The sequence below is a fragment of the Orcinus orca genome, chromosome X (genome assembly GCF_937001465.1).
Source record: "Orcinus orca chromosome X, mOrcOrc1.1, whole genome shotgun sequence".
Classification (NCBI taxonomy): Eukaryota; Metazoa; Chordata; class Mammalia; order Artiodactyla; family Delphinidae; genus Orcinus; species Orcinus orca.
The window spans coordinates 127,437,455-127,452,805 of record NC_064580.1 but is presented as its reverse complement, the minus strand read 5'-3'; the positions used below and the strand labels follow the sequence as shown (position 1 = coordinate 127,452,805).

Below are 15,351 nucleotides of genomic sequence, written 5' to 3'. Positions count from 1 at the left end.
GGTGGAAAAAGGTGCAGGTACGTGGTGGTCTCCAGTGGGAGGCAGAGTACCAATCAAAAGGGAAGTGCCTCAGTTTCCCCATGTCCATGTAGACAAGACAGATGTGGGAAGAAACCCCCACTTCAAGCAGTTCAGAAATGACAAAGTGTGTGAAACTCAGGGCCGTAAACAGAAGATTCCAAACTAGGTCCTCTCCCCGGCCCCTGGTACAGCCCTAGGACCACACCAGCGGGGTGCAGCACCTTTCTGCTGGTAGACTGACACAGTCATTTTGATTCAATATTAGTCAGGGAATTGAACAACTCCTTGACACACTGTGCTAAGGCCGAGATGAGCACCATCTGAGTCCAACATCAGCCCAGCCGCTACATTGCTCCTGGAAAGTTCTGTGGTTAATTTAGAAGGAATTACTTTAACAGATTTTGAAAATAGATGCAATTATGAAGGAAATCCATAAATATTGAACAGCTCTCCAGTTACCAATACAAAATAAGACAGAGAAGAGCGGAGGCCGACAAGCTAGGCAAGACTTAAGATGCTTTATGCCTTCCTGAGCAATTCTAGAACCCTTGGATTGGCCTGGTTGTCTGGGTTAGTTGCCTTTGGATTTCCAGAAGCCTAGGGAAGTGGACAAGTTAAGAACTGCCCATTACTCAGATAACTGAGGACAGGAGCTCACTGAAGGTCTCCAAGGACCCGTTGTTAATCTCGCCCTCTAGATGGGCAGTGCATCCTATAGGATAAAAGTTCACACTCTGAAACCAGACATTTCTCGATTCAATTTCTGCTTCCAATATGATGAGCTGGGATATCATGGGTGAATTTCTGCATCTCACTGAGCCTCGGTTTCTACAGCTAGGAAATGGGGCTAAATGACACAACAAATGATAAAACAAATAGTACAGCACCTGGCGTATAGAAATGACCGCATGAACACACAGAACCAACACATGCAAATAGCCCTAGGAGTCAGTGCAAGTTTAGAGCTGGGTCAAGGGGTCGGAGTCCCAAATTATGCAATATGCTTTGATAGGCACAGACTCTTTCAATTATATAGATATGTCATCATATGGAGTAAGGAAAGGGAAAGAAATCTTTGTAGGATTTCTACCTCGCACTTGATATTTTATGCTAGGTGATTTACACATCTTATTTTATTCCACCCATGTCTACCATCCTTCTGGGTAGTTTCATCATCATCCTATTATATCCATTCTAGAGATGGAAGCTAGGGAGTAGCTCACAGATTTCAGTAACTTGCCTGAGGTCACCCAGCCAGTGCCCGACAGGATTCAAGCTTAAGTGATTAGGCTTCAAAATCTGCACCCTTCCTAGTTCCGTGGGACAGTTTCCCCGCCCGCTTAGTGATGCCGCAATAGAGATGCAGCCAGGAGGAGGGGCCGGTAACCCACGGGAACGTCCCTCTGCATCTAGGTAGCCTGCAGCCCCAGCCTGATTCCAAGAAAGTCCTGTCACCGTCTGGGACCCAAGCCCACTCCATGCAACTTATACCATACCCTGTCCCAGCAGGGGCCACCAGCCTGCGAGATGCTAATTCTTGCCTGTACCTAGCCAGATGTCTCTACTGCTCTAAACCACAGGTCACCTCTTTGCAGTCTGATTCAGAAAGACCCACATCTGTCCTCACTTCGACTAGAGTGGGTCTGTCGCTGACTGCTGGGCCAGAATCACCGAAGTCAACTGAACGGCCAGGGCAAAAGTATGGTTTCTTTGAACTTCCCATCTTCATTAGGATAGGCGGCTTTGGGGCAAACCTGTGTGACAGCTAGGGTCACAGATGGCAGCATGAGTGGCTGAGGACCACTGACTTCACCCTCTGGTGAAGCAGGGCTCTCCTCACATTTGTTTTGTAGCCAACCTCATGTGTTCCCATGAACAGGGCTCTGATCTTTCATCCCAGGTGTCAGTGGGTGAAAAACACTAGCTGAGCCTTGGCCTTGGCTTCTGACTGCAAAGCCGCATCGTCATGTACTCACTGGAGCTGACGATTAAAACGAAGGTAAAAGGCCTTGGTTCAACCCCACCTCTCCAAAAAAATAAAAAAGCCAAGTGCCTTAATCCCAATTAATTTGCAAATCATTCTTTTCTCCTTTGCTCTGTTTCTCTGCATTGATCCTTACCATTGAGTGAAAATGCGAAACAGACATTTGCCAACACATCACAGGTCAAGTTACTTTAAACTTTAAAGGAGAACTCAATCCTAGGCCTTTTTCACTCTCTCAGCAAAAACTGGTCACCACGTCAGCCCTGAGCTAACCCCCTCTTCCCTCAGTAGCCCTGGAAATCAGACAGAAAGAGAAGGCCACCATGGAAAACTCAAGCCATTGAAAGCAAGTTGACTCCACCATGGCCCGTGAGCAATGGGTCGAGCAGAGCAGCATACCTTTATTCTCTCTTGTCAGTTTGTCGGCCATGTCCCAGTGTTCGTAGCCCCGTAACACGTTGCTAGTGATGTTGACGTGGCTGGCGGCCATGTGGTGAATGCGCTGGGGGATGGTGACCGGGCCGTTGTTACAGTTCCCCATTGCGTTGATGGGAGACACGTTGTTGAGAGACACTGGGGATGGAGTGTTTCTGGGGGATGGGAAGAGACAGGCTTTGTTAGGTTGCTTGGGAAGAGTGACAGCGGCATTCTAGGCCTCCCCCATCACACTGGGACCTCATGAGGACGTGATTTGCCACAGTGAGTTTTAGCATGGTGAACATACATGAAGCTTGCTCTTGCATCCCACCAACTCCTCTCAGAGGACATCCTATAGCTTTTGCCAGCACCGTAGCTTTCTCCAGAGGCCCCAGCGTAGAGAGAACTTATTATCACCCTGTTCCTGCCTCATTAGACCAACCCACACGGGGCCACAGGGCCAGGCTGTAGAACGAGCCATCCTTATCCTTTTCTAACTTTAAACCCTGAAGTCTGACTGCCTTTGGGAACCACTGATGACTCCATGCACATCGCTACTTTGTTTTGAAATACCACACAGAGAGCTGGGTGAATCTTCCTCTGGCATTAATTCTACCCACAAATGTAGCTCTTACTTTGAATACATCTAGCAAGTCTTCTGATGTTCCAGAGAAGGCATCAGCTCAGAGCTATGATGATTTCTCTACCTGCTGCCAGAACGGATACTGGCACTTAGAAAAGACTTGATGTGCAATACTGGCCTCTTATCAAAGTGTTTTGTGGAAACCATGGTGACAGTTTGCTCCAAATACAGTTGCCACCATAAGCAAAGTGCAATCCTGAAAAGCCCCCCAAGGAGCAATACTAAGGAAGCTGGAACAAGTAAGATTACGAATATCTCTTTAGGATTCTTTAAGACGTGGCTACAGGATGGCTGTTAATCGCTGGCAGTTCACCTGCACACTGGGTTATAAAGAGAAGTTTGGGGAGTTCCTACTTTGGGCAGTACCAATGTTCGGAGGTAGGTTTTTGTTTAATCCTTTAATGCCAGCAACAAGAAGTCGCCGGCTGGCTGCACGTCGCATGGAGGGTCAGGGACAGTCCCAAAGGCTGGGTGGCTGCCTGTGCCCACGAGCAAGACCTATACACACCCCCACAGCCCCCCTGTCCTCGTTCAGCCAGCCTTCGAATGACTGCCCATCATGAGGCGCCCTTCTCACACTCCCTCCCCTGTGCCAGCCACCTGTTGGCAACTACCTTTGCAGGGTGGCTGTATTTCTCAGAGCCAATCTCTGCTCCTAGAACAGATGCGCACCCTGACAGGCTGCATACACAGAGGATTTGGGGGAACGGCAGTCACCACGTACCAAAATGCCAAAGCGGGGCTGACTCGGTCTGGGAGCAACTCAACTGATGCACTCGCGTGAGACTCACGCAGGCGGTGCCTACAGCCACGGGAGGGCATTGGTCCATTTCCGCAAAGAGTATGTCTTCTGGTATGTTCTGGCATGAGGGGGAAAGTGGATCCTCTGTGCAAGTGCTCTGCGCTTGTGTGATGGAAGAGGGTGTGAAGGTTTTCCTGCTCTGTTTATAATTTCTGAGATGTTTGATACTTCTTGATGGAAAGATTTACTTTCAAGGCGGGGCGTGGTCAGGGGAATGGTTAAACTCAGGGACCTGGGCACAGAAGTGTTAGCAAAAGAGCAGTGAATGCTAGATTTTTTTGTCATGGCAGGTTGCAAATGCTATTTTCTAGTCTTTTCCCACCCAGTGGTGGTCATTAACCCGTAAATGTCAATTTACAGCCAGAAAGGAAAACGCCCTCATTTGTAATCTCCAGAGAAGATTGCAAAGGTGTCAGTGTCACAAATGTTGAGAGGGGGACCGTGGGGTGCTGGGAAAGCTCTGGAATCCCAGGGACCGGGACTCTAGCCTGGCCCTGCCTTACGTACAATTGCCGTGTGCTCCTGAGACCCCTCCCCTCGCTGGACCTTCCCTGGCCTGCAAGAAAAGGCTGGATTCAGTGATTTCCAATCATGTCCAGAAGTCATAAGGGGAAACACATCACCTCTGTTTATCTCCTACATCCTGAAAAGGCCTTTTCAGTTTACAACGTTGAAGAGCTACCGAGGGGCTTTCTTTCCCTTCCACTCGGCACCTTCTTTTAAATAATCAGCAGTGGAGGCGAGGAGAGCGAGGGCATGCGTTCGGTTTTGGTCACGACGGACCTGACACGAGGCTCTGTGAGCTGACCTTGCACGGAGCACGGCTACATACCCTGCACACAGCATCAGATGCGTGAAATCCACGAATCAAAACCTGCCTAGGACACTGCCTCCGGCTGAAAGAGGGCCGTTGCCGCGCTCATCTTGGTGTGCCTCCAACTCCAGCTTGGCTCTCCCCACAGCTTGGGCTTCGTCGTTCAGTTCTCCCTCTGTGGATCTGCTTCAGATCTGGTGCTTTTCTTCACACGTCCGTGGCACGTGGCCATGAGTGTGTACGCCCCAGCGCAGGCTTCCGACCACTCACAGCATAAGCACCCTGGGCGTCCACCGTGCTCCCTTGCCTCCCAACCACACTCAGCCCCTGCTGTTCCTGGTAATCACGAGTCACGTCCCCGTTGGAGGTGGTGGCGAGCCCTGCGCGTGGAATGCACTTCCCCCAGGGATCTGCATGGCTCGCCCTCCCAGCATCCTTCCCTAATGTCCCTATTCAGGATCTTCCTCCCCCAAGCCAAGCAGCCCTTTCCATCCCCGCTCCTTGTTTCGCCTTCCTCTATGACATTTATTATCTAGCATATGCACTCTTTTTGTACTGTCTTTCTCTTCCAAAAGAATGTGACCTTGAGGAGGTCCTTGTCTCTAGATCCTTGTCTATTTCATCCAGCGTCATTCCCAGCATCTAGAACAGTGCCTGGTGCACATACCATGTACTTAATACCAGTTAGATAAATGAATGGATTACCTTCCAGCCATCCCTCTGTTATTATGCAGTATCCACTACACATGAGGTGCTCTGGGGAGGGAAGACGAACAACATACAGCAGCACATGGAGAGGGTATACGTTTGTAAAGTGCCTGGCAGAGTGTCTCATACACAGCAGGCATATGCAATAAATGTCTGGTGAATAAAAGAATGAACAGCCCCTTATTGAAACGAGCAAATAGTCTAATGGGGAGGGAACTCCGTTAAATTCTGACAATCTAGGCTAAGTGCCAAAAGTGAAGTGTACACCAAGAGCTGTGGGAGCTCTAGGGGCGAGATCACTGATGTTTTCCAACTCAAAAAGGTAACAATGACAACAAAACGTGGCAGTGGCAGGAGCCACTATTTGTTAAAGTTGCCGTGCACCAAGCCCGGTGCTCTGGGCTTCACCGATATTATCTCTAAGCCTTGTGACAACTCTGTGGGCGAGTTTCTGCCACCACTGTTTCACAGACGGCAAAAGGGCTCAGAGAAATTCAGCTCCTTTTTGAGGGTCACGTAGCAAATCGGTTGAAGGGCCAGGATTTGAAAGCAGGTCTGTTTTCCTCCAAAGTCCACTCTCCTTCCATTCCATCAAGTTACCTCAAAGTCCTACACTCCCTCTGCTAAAGGATTCACCTGACTTGGGTGTTCATCTTGACCCTCACCCTTGAGTCCACACTGGCTTGTTTCTACCACTGTCCCCAAGCTCACGCCACGTTCACGCAGGCACAGCCCTCCCTAATCTTGGGGAGAAGTTTTGCTTGATGGGAATGTTCCCTCCAGTGACCACCAAACTCCTCACATCTTTTTATTGGCCAATGTCCCAAACATGTGGAGATATCTCTTCTCTTCCAACCCTTTCAATATGGTACCCACGGCCACCTGTCTACTGAAAGAGTTCTTCTAAAGGCCTCAGATGGCCTCGTTCTTTCCTCCTTCCACAGCCTTCCCAGCCTTCTTTCTTTTTATTCTCTCTGGGTGACATCTGAGACTGCTGCCCCGCCCTTTTAGACTCTCCATAACATGGTTTCCATGACTCTCTGTGGAGGTCAAAAAAGCTGGTGCACCACCTGTTTCTGTATGGCCTGTGAGCTATGAATGGTGTGAAAAGATGGACATTTGCAATCACTTGGATGAGCGAGAATGCTACTTTGAACCCCAGTGATGCAAAATGTTATTTTTTCAAAATTCCATTCCTCTCCTGAACAGACTTGTATTATAAAACTTGTACTTAACTGCTGTTATATTCTGAATTTCATCAGTGAGATGTTTGTGGAAACTTGTTTTCTCTTATATTCTCTTTACATATGACACCCTCGGTTTTGCCTCTGGGCCGGCAAAGCCCCAAGTATGTACTATCTGGCCCTTTGCAGAAAAGGTTTGCCGACCCCTGCTCTGTATCAAGCGGATTTTTCTTCTCCTTCTTCCAACTGCTTCTTCACGGTCAGGGTCAAGGCATCGTGAAAGGTCTGGTGCGGGGCCAGCTGTCATCATTCGCTGGGGGAAGCAGGCTATAGTGTTGCTGGGAGACAAAGAAGCCCTCCCTGACCACCCGTGGAGGCCCGCGCTCTCTTTTTCTTGGGTGTCTGCAGAACTTTGTTCATACCTGTCACCCCCCTCCACTGGACTGCGTGCTTCTCGAGTGCAGGGAGCCCTTGGAATTCCGCTGCGTCCCAGGTCTCTTGTAGGGAAATGTACCCAAAGTGTTTGCTGAATGAATGGGCTGTAACCTCTGGGCGACCGTTTTGAGTTGCCTCATTCAAAAGCTCTCTGGACTACCAACGGGAGTGTGCTTTCTTCAGACAGGAGCTGCTTTAAAAATCATTTCGGGACACTTTTCATGTGACTTCACAAGCGTACAATGTGTTTGAGTTCTTTCGTTGCAGAATTAAAAAAAATTTTTTTCCCAATGATCCTTTAATGGCTGCTTACCTGACTTTGCCCTTGCTTTACTCCGTGCTCAGAGAAAATAGCTTTCTCTGGGCCTTTCAATAGTTATTTTTATTTTCTGAGCTTCCAGAGAGAAGCGTTCTTTCACTTTTGTCCGTCAGTATAAGAGTGAGACCTAATTCAACAGTTTGAACGGTCCTTCCTTTCAATACAGTAATTGAGTTAACACGTAGTTTTTAATGGATCTGCTCCCTCACTCTGAATGTTTTTATGATCTTAGAGTTCACAATCCCACTGCTTCGGGACTGTGCTTTAAACTATAAAGTGGCAAAGGAGACTATTTCACTGTTCAAGAAAGTGTTTTGATCAGAGACATAAGAATTTTGAAATGAAGAAAAATGGGGACCCCCCCCCAGCTCTTTGTGAAGGTATACATCCACTGGTGGGAAGTGGGCTTGGGGTGGTGAGGGAAGTATTGGAATCACAGGAGAAACGGGTGCTCAAGCCAGTTAAGTGTGGGCATGTAGGCAGTTCAGGGCTGAGACAGAACTAGGATTCCAAGTCGCCCTCTGAAAAGGAACCTGTCTTCAGATGAGCCTCCGATGTCACTGGGTCCGGCCCTTTCATTGTAAAGAGAGGAAGGGGCTCTCTTAGTTTACCCTGGGAGCTAAGGGCAGCTCCTGGCCCACGTCAGCTGGCTTCCCAGCTCCTGCCCTACTGCTGGAGGGCTGAGCTGCCCCGAGCAGATAGGGCTCTAAGGACGGCCGCAGAGTGGGTGAGTTCACCGAGCCTCAGACCGGCAGTAGCGTAGCTGCTGTTACATTTCAGGTCAGGGTATTTTAGTATTAATATAAAAATCATCATGAAGGTTCAGATAATTGGCTGACCAAGTGCCTTCACATTTTCAGCGCTATTATGCCTCTGGTTTTATTAAAGCACTTACCATATATCAATGAATATTTCATTGGTCTTTCATTACTGAGTGACTCATTGAAAAATCACTGCAGTGGAGGTAACTTTACCCTGCCTCCCCGAAATGGCACGGTGCTTGCCATCTCATTAACTGATACTTTTATGGCCGTCATTTGGCTTAAAGATCAAATAGTGAAAGAAATTTGGAATCACATCATCTTAAACTTTTCTGTCCTGCTATTAGCTGAAACCTGACTAGAATTCTGTGTGCACCAAAATTACTGTAGATTCAGAACTGACCTTTCCACCTGGGGTTGTCAATACCCAATATTTGGGGTCTATTCGATCGCTGATTTTCATGAAAAAATAATTTTCAGAAGATACTTACTTTCCATTGCCTACCCATGGAGATGGTATCTGAGCGACTTTTGAAGCATTTTGCTAAAAGAGAGAAAGAGAGAGGGAAATGAGGACATCTATCTTGTGTTTTATTAATTCAGAAACAGATGGAAGTGTGATTTCGAGTACATTAATATTGATTGCAGCATTTCGGGATGCCTCCTGTTTCCTTACCAGAGCTGGAATGTATGTGCACGTCAGCACACCACGATGCGCACTCGATGAAAATAGCTGGTTGGGATAATTAGTGGGCTCCAATCAGGACCATGAAAGTCACTTGATGAAAGATCTTATATACTAAAAGGCCCAGTGAAATCAGACTCAGTTCTCCAAGAAGTGGTTTAATTATCCTCATCTGAAATTTATTCTGCAAAACAAGCTCTTCAGAGTACAGACAAGCTTTTCACCTTTAGCTCCAGTTACAAACTTTTTCCCTGGGATGCAAGGTAGGAGGTCATTTCTGAAATCCCAGGAACTCGCCAGGACCAAGCAGCATTCGGGTATGTGTGTGTGTGAACCACCTTGATCTGCTGTCATCACATGCATATCCTCATGGCTGACGGCTTTCCAGGGCTGCATTACAGTGGATCACTAAACAATCTTTCCCTCTGATGGGTTGGTTTAAAGAATGGGCCTCCTCGAAAAGGGAACCCCCCTGCACTGTTGGTGGGAATGTAAATTGGTGCAGCCACTATGGAAGACAGTATGGAGGTTCCTCAAAAAACTAAAAATAGAGCTACCATATGATCCAGCAATCCCACTCCTGGGCGTATACTCAGAGAAAACCATACTTTGAAAAGATACCTGCACCCCAATGCTCATCACAACACTATTTACAATATCGAAGATATGGAAGCAACCTGTGTCCATAAACAGATGAGTAGATAAAGAAGATGTGGTATATATGTACAATGGAATATTATTCAGCCATAAAAAAGAATGAAATAATGCCATTTGCAGCAACATGGACGCACCTAGAGATGATCATACTGAGTGAAGTAAGTCAGAAAGAGAAAGACAAATATCGTAGGATATCACTTATATGTGGAATCTAAAATATGACACAATTGAACATATCTATGAAACAGAAACGGACTCACAGACATAGAGGGCAGACTTGTGGTTGCCAAGGGGGAGGGGGTGTGGGGGAGGGGTGGGTTGGGAGTTTGGGGTCAGCAGATGCAAACTAGTATGTATAGGATGGATAAACAACAAGGTCCTACTGTAGAGCGCAGGGAACTCTATTCAATATGCTGGGATAAACCACAATGGAAAAGAATATGAAGAAGAATGTGTACAACTGAATCACTTTGCCGTACAGCAGGAATTAACACAACATTGTAAATCAACTAGACTTCAACCAAATACATTTTTTAAAAAAGAATGGGTCTCCTCTGTTGTCGTGGCGGTACACTTGTGGAGCACAGGAAAACCTGACACTCGGCACCGCCCCATGTGGACAACTCGTTATAATGGCCTCACAGGTGAGAGCCTCCAGTTTTGAACCTCAGAGAAGCTCAGCGCACCGCCAGGGGAGTGAGTTACTTAACGTCTGTTTGGTATCTTGCAGTGCCCTGAAAGCTACACAGGACAGGCCGCAGAGGACAGATGCTGGGGCTGGGGCTCAAAGCGCGACCACAGCATCAGCACTGCCTGGGAACTTGTTAGAAATATGCCCATTCTTAGGGCACCCCAGACCTACAGCATCAAGACGCCTTTCCAGAGCCCGGGCTGACACTGTAGACATACGGTCGTGGGCAGCTGTTGCATTTGACCGTGTTCACCTCCACAAGCACTGGCTTTATTACGGCCACACCACATGGTAGCTGGGGAACCTGCTCCTTTTCCCGAGTCGGTGTCCGCACACAGCTGTGTACCCTCTCCCACCGGGTTCTGATGTCTGAGGTAAGGTCAGGATTTGATTCATTTCAAACAACTGCCTTGGTGCAACCGAGCCAAGTTGTCTGATGAACTTGGCAAAAAAAAATCAATAAAAAAATTGTCCTTTTCCTTTCAGGACCTGCCCAACAGGAGCCTTGAACCCCCTCAACTCTAAAACGTGACCAGTGTTATGGGGGTAGAAGCCACAGAAGCTCCGAGGACCCTCAAGCCAGTGATACCCGGCACAGCGGCCAGGCCTAGCTCCAGGCTTGCAGCTTTCATTCGGGCTCATTCCCACATTTCGGCATTGCATCTCGTGGTTGAAATATCTTGTTTTGCTTGCAGATTAAAAACTTCAGGGCTTCCCTGGTGGCGCAGTGGTTGAGAGTCCGCCTGCCGATGCAGGGGACACGGGTTCGTGCCCCGGTCCGGGAAGATCCCACATGCCGCGGAGCGGCTGGGCCCGTGAGCCATGGCCGCTGAGCCTGCGCGTCCGGAGCCTGTGCTCCGCAGCGGGAGAGGCCACAGCAGTGAGAGGCCCGCGTACCGGAAAAAAAAAAAGAAAAAAACAAAACTTCCGCTCCCTAGACGATGCATTTGTTTATTTATTGTTTGTTATTTTGGCAGCCAAAGCAATCAGCTATCTTCAAGGGCAACCACTGTCCTCCAAGACTCCCCATGGTCAAAGGGGGTGTGGCTGTCCCCGCAGAGCCCAGGGCGGCTGCGGTGACTTCTCTCATTGCCGAGAAATTTCTAGGCTGGCATCTCATGTAACACGAGACCGGCCATAGCCATGGCCACAGCTCCAGCCGCGTCCTCTGGCGGGTCCACCGTGCAGGGTGGGCGGAAGGCATCGCCCCCCCCCCCCCAACCCTGACTGCAGCTGGGAAGCTGCCCGGGGCCATTTGTTCAGTCCAGAGAATCATCAGGGGATTGAACTATTGTACCTTCTCTCTCTGGAATCAAATCAAACCTAAGCTCTCTGCTGAGCCCCAAAGGAGAGGTGGGAGGAGCCAGGATGAGCAAGGTTAAGCCTTTGGCAGCAGCAACCTTGACATTTAATAACATGCCTGCCATGTCTCATTAGTGATTTAATCACCCGGGGCCTATAAATTATACCAAATAAGGATTACCTTAAAATATTCCATCAGTGATCTGGAGTACTTCATGGCGTGGTCCTTCTTCAGTTTGAACATCCGCAGGTAGAGAAGTGATAAGCATCGGTAGCTGTGGTGTTGAGGAAAGGACCATGTTAATGCCAATGCGTGATCAAACCTATAAAACTAAAAACTGATTCCTATTTTGCAGTTACTCTCCTACGGTTATCGAGGAATATAAGTGAAAAAAGAAAAAAAATTTAAAAAGAGGGAGTAAGCATAGCACAGGGAACTATACTCAACATCCTGTGATAAAGCATAATGGAAACGAATATGAAAAAGAATATATATAGATGTATAACTGAGTCACTGTGCTGCACAGCGGAAATTAACACAACATCGTAAAGCAACTACACTTCAATAAAAGTTTAAAAAAAGAAAAAAAGAGTTCACAAAAGATGGAAGAAGGAGGCCGAATGTCAAAGTCGGGGAGCTATTTTAAGAAGCTACACTGATGACTTTGAGGATGGACGAAGGGGCCCTGAGCCAGGGAGTGCAGGTGGCCTCTAAAAGCTGGAAAAGGCCAGGAAGTTGATTCTCCCCTAGAGCCTCTGGAAGGAATGCAGCCTCGCTGACACTCTGATTATAGGCTCGTGAAACACAAGTCAGACTTCTGACCTTCAGAACTGTAAGATAATAAATTTGTGTCGTTTTTTAAAAAAAAGAAGGGGTAAGCATTAAAATCCCATCTTGATAAGGGTATAAATTCAGAGAGTAAATGTTTAGTCAGCGACTGAAAAAATCCACCAGTTAGCCTTCCAGAGTTTAATGGAAAACAAGAATAATGATCTGGGGGTAAGCAGCTTAAGTTAACTTTTCAAATCCTTCTGCAACATTTCAGCTGTTTCCTGGTGGCCTCCAGGAGGCTTACCATAGTACGGCCAGCTTTTTCTCCCCGTCCGAAGCCAGGGGGCTTGCAAAGTTCTTCAACCTCATTGCATACCTTTGAAGAGAAAGGACAAGCTCAAGGGGAATGCATCTGACTCTTCAGAAAGTCCCAAAGTCATTGGCGTTCTCATCACCTAAATGCGCTAGCCCCACATGTGCTCTGGGTGTCAGGACCGAGAAGGGCACGTGGGCAAAAGTGTGCTTTCCCGAAAACATATACAAAACGACGACCACAGGAGTGTCACGATGGCACTGCTGTGACGGATGGAAGCTAGCTGGAGAAGCCAGCTACAACCGGAGCCCACGTTCCAGAACAGTGCTGTGGAACTACTGTGGGTCTGGCGTGTGTATAAATGCTGGCAAAATACTGTTTCTAAGAACATTCTAGTTAAACAATATTATTGGCTTTCAATGAGACGTGGACACAAATGTCAGTTTCAGTTGAGTTTTTGACAGATGAGGTAAATAATAACACAGCTATGTCTGACCTGAGTGTAGGGAGGCCTCCATCACACGCTTACAATAGCTGTGTGTTTCTAATGGCTCAGGTGTGGAACATATTCCTCTAGGAAGTGGTTTTTTTGTTTTTTAAGGGAGGTACATTTCACAGCAGGTAAAGGTCTGAGCGCCCCTAATTTATGGTGCTTGTATATTTTGTCTTTCCACTCTCTTTAATCGTTACTGTTCCACACCGGGGAGATCAAAGGTTGAGTAGTTCCCATTTTTTTTTCTTCGAGCTGAGCAGATTCCATTCTGGGCATTTAGACTCTTGAAAATCAATTCACTGCATAAAATCATTGTCTGAGCTTTAATGCAATTTCACAGGCACTCGTGGTGGAATAAGTAACAGAGTTCAGTGCTGCAGAGGGAAGTTGAAGATGTGCAGGCAGCCCCGACTAGCTCTCGATTACGAGAAGGCGACGGTGAGCCCGCACTTTCAGCAGCCTCCCCGGAACACCGGCGCCCCCTATCGCTCTGCTCTCCCCAGTTACTGCCCCAGTTCTGTCCAGTGAACATTTTCCAGCAAAAGGACCCGCGCACTTGATGTGGGTCCCTCCTGTTGTTGCCATATTAAGCAAAAAGGCTTCTTATGATGTCATAAATCTGTCTTTGACGGCTGGATCACTGAAATGTCAAGTCATTGCGATGCCCCTCTTGTCTTCACAAGTATATGTCTATTGCAGATTCCCAAGGCTCAGAGCAACCATAATTACTTGAATGAAAAAAATGGGGTGCTCTCTCTGCAGCCAGCATACCGTCAGGGAGAGAGTAATACAGATCTCTTCAACATAAAATTATGCTACTAAAAACCATGTTCTTATTACAGTTACCCTCTAATTGCAGCCACTGTTGAAGTGGCTTGATAGTGGAGTTCCAGTGGCTTACATGGGCCAGAAGACTTAGTTGCTTCAGCCCATTTTATTCCCAATTGAAATTTCTCTCCAAAAAAAAAAAAAAAAAATTACACACACACATACACTAGAAAATGTAAAGTTCTACATATATAGAGGACATACAAAGTACTGCAGGTAGAACTGGTTAAATCTGGGAGAAAAAAGACCTGATGACTTCTGAGTAAGGCAGGTGGACTGTAGCAATGTCCCTGTCCTGGCTGTGATCTTGGACTAGAGCTACGCTAGATGGGGGGAAACGGGGGGTGGGGGAGAGGTACACAGGAACTTTCTGTATCATTTCTTATAACTGCATGTGAATATCCAGTTATCTCAAAATAAAGTTTCAAAATACTGACTTAAAAGTGAGTGGCTATAAATTCTCCATTGACTTTCACCAGGTTCCACTGAAAATATACTCCTATGGGGAGTAAACTATCACATCATGTAAAAAAACAACTGTGCTTAGACAAAAAGAAAAAAGAATTGTAAATAATAAAAAAGAAGTGTTTTCTAATGGAAATAAATATCACTCAGCGATTCACATGGCATTTCTACCAAAAATGAAATTTGATGTTTCGCTTTTCTATTTAGAGAGCATGTGTTTTCCTAAAAGAAAACAAGAAAAAATATATAGAGAGTGAAAACACCCATAATTTCACCCCCAATTACAGATATGACCTTATTTCCCTTCCAGGTTGGTCCACGTGCAGAAACGTGCCTTTCGTGGTTAGAAATGCAATGTGTCTATAATTCTGTGGCTTGCTTTTACTTTAACATCATACTATAAACATTTTCGTGCAGCTACACAGTCTCCATCATTGTTGCACTTCAATGGCTGCAAATCATTCTGTTGAGTGTACTGCGATGTAATTAATTACCCTTCTCCTGTTGATGATTTGTTTTGCTTCTAATTGGGTGCTATAATATAGGCCAAACTGAACACTGTACAGATAACTCGTTCTCCTCTTACAAGTCTTTTCTTCAGTATAGAAAATTCAAATTTCTGGAAGTTGAATTACTGGCTCAAAAGATACGAATGCTCACTTGTATAGGTTTTCCTACACAATGCCAAATTGCCCTCAATTTACAACGATCAATTTCCATTCCCATCAGCAGCATGGAGGAGGCCCGGTTCACCATTATTTTGCGTATGTGCTAACACTAGGTATTAACATTTTTACATTTTCCTGTCAATTGAAAAAGTGCCTTGTTTTAATTTGCATTTGGGGATGAAGAGAAGGCATGGCTTTTCTGCAGGTTTGTTCGTTAAAGTTTCCCCTCCATTTTGAATCCTTATCGTTTCTGCCAGGATTTTCATCTTGTGCATCTTTGAAAACTGCAGGCAGCCTCGTATAGACACTGAGAAATCAATTTCCCCTTGAAAGCTACAAATGGCGGCGGTGGCTTTCACAGGGCATAAAGTAAGTCTGAGAGATACTTT

At 46.6% G+C, this 15,351-nt stretch overlaps 1 protein-coding gene across 3 annotated transcripts in view; it reads right to left on the bottom strand.

Moving 5' to 3' along the window:
* Window positions 1-15,351, bottom strand: part of AFF2 (ALF transcription elongation factor 2) — a 499,541-nt gene that overhangs the window by 6,327 nt on the left and 477,863 nt on the right. For all 3 annotated transcript variants that reach the window (XM_049704394.1, XM_033416854.2, XM_049704395.1), the window contains 4 exons: window positions 12,500-12,571; window positions 11,605-11,698; window positions 8,580-8,632; window positions 2,405-2,595 (listed from right to left, as the gene is read on the bottom strand). In XM_049704394.1, coding sequence (XP_049560351.1) covers window positions 2,405-2,595; window positions 8,580-8,632; window positions 11,605-11,698; window positions 12,500-12,571 — 410 coding nt within the window. The remainder of the gene's footprint in view (window positions 1-2,404; window positions 2,596-8,579; window positions 8,633-11,604; window positions 11,699-12,499; window positions 12,572-15,351) is intronic.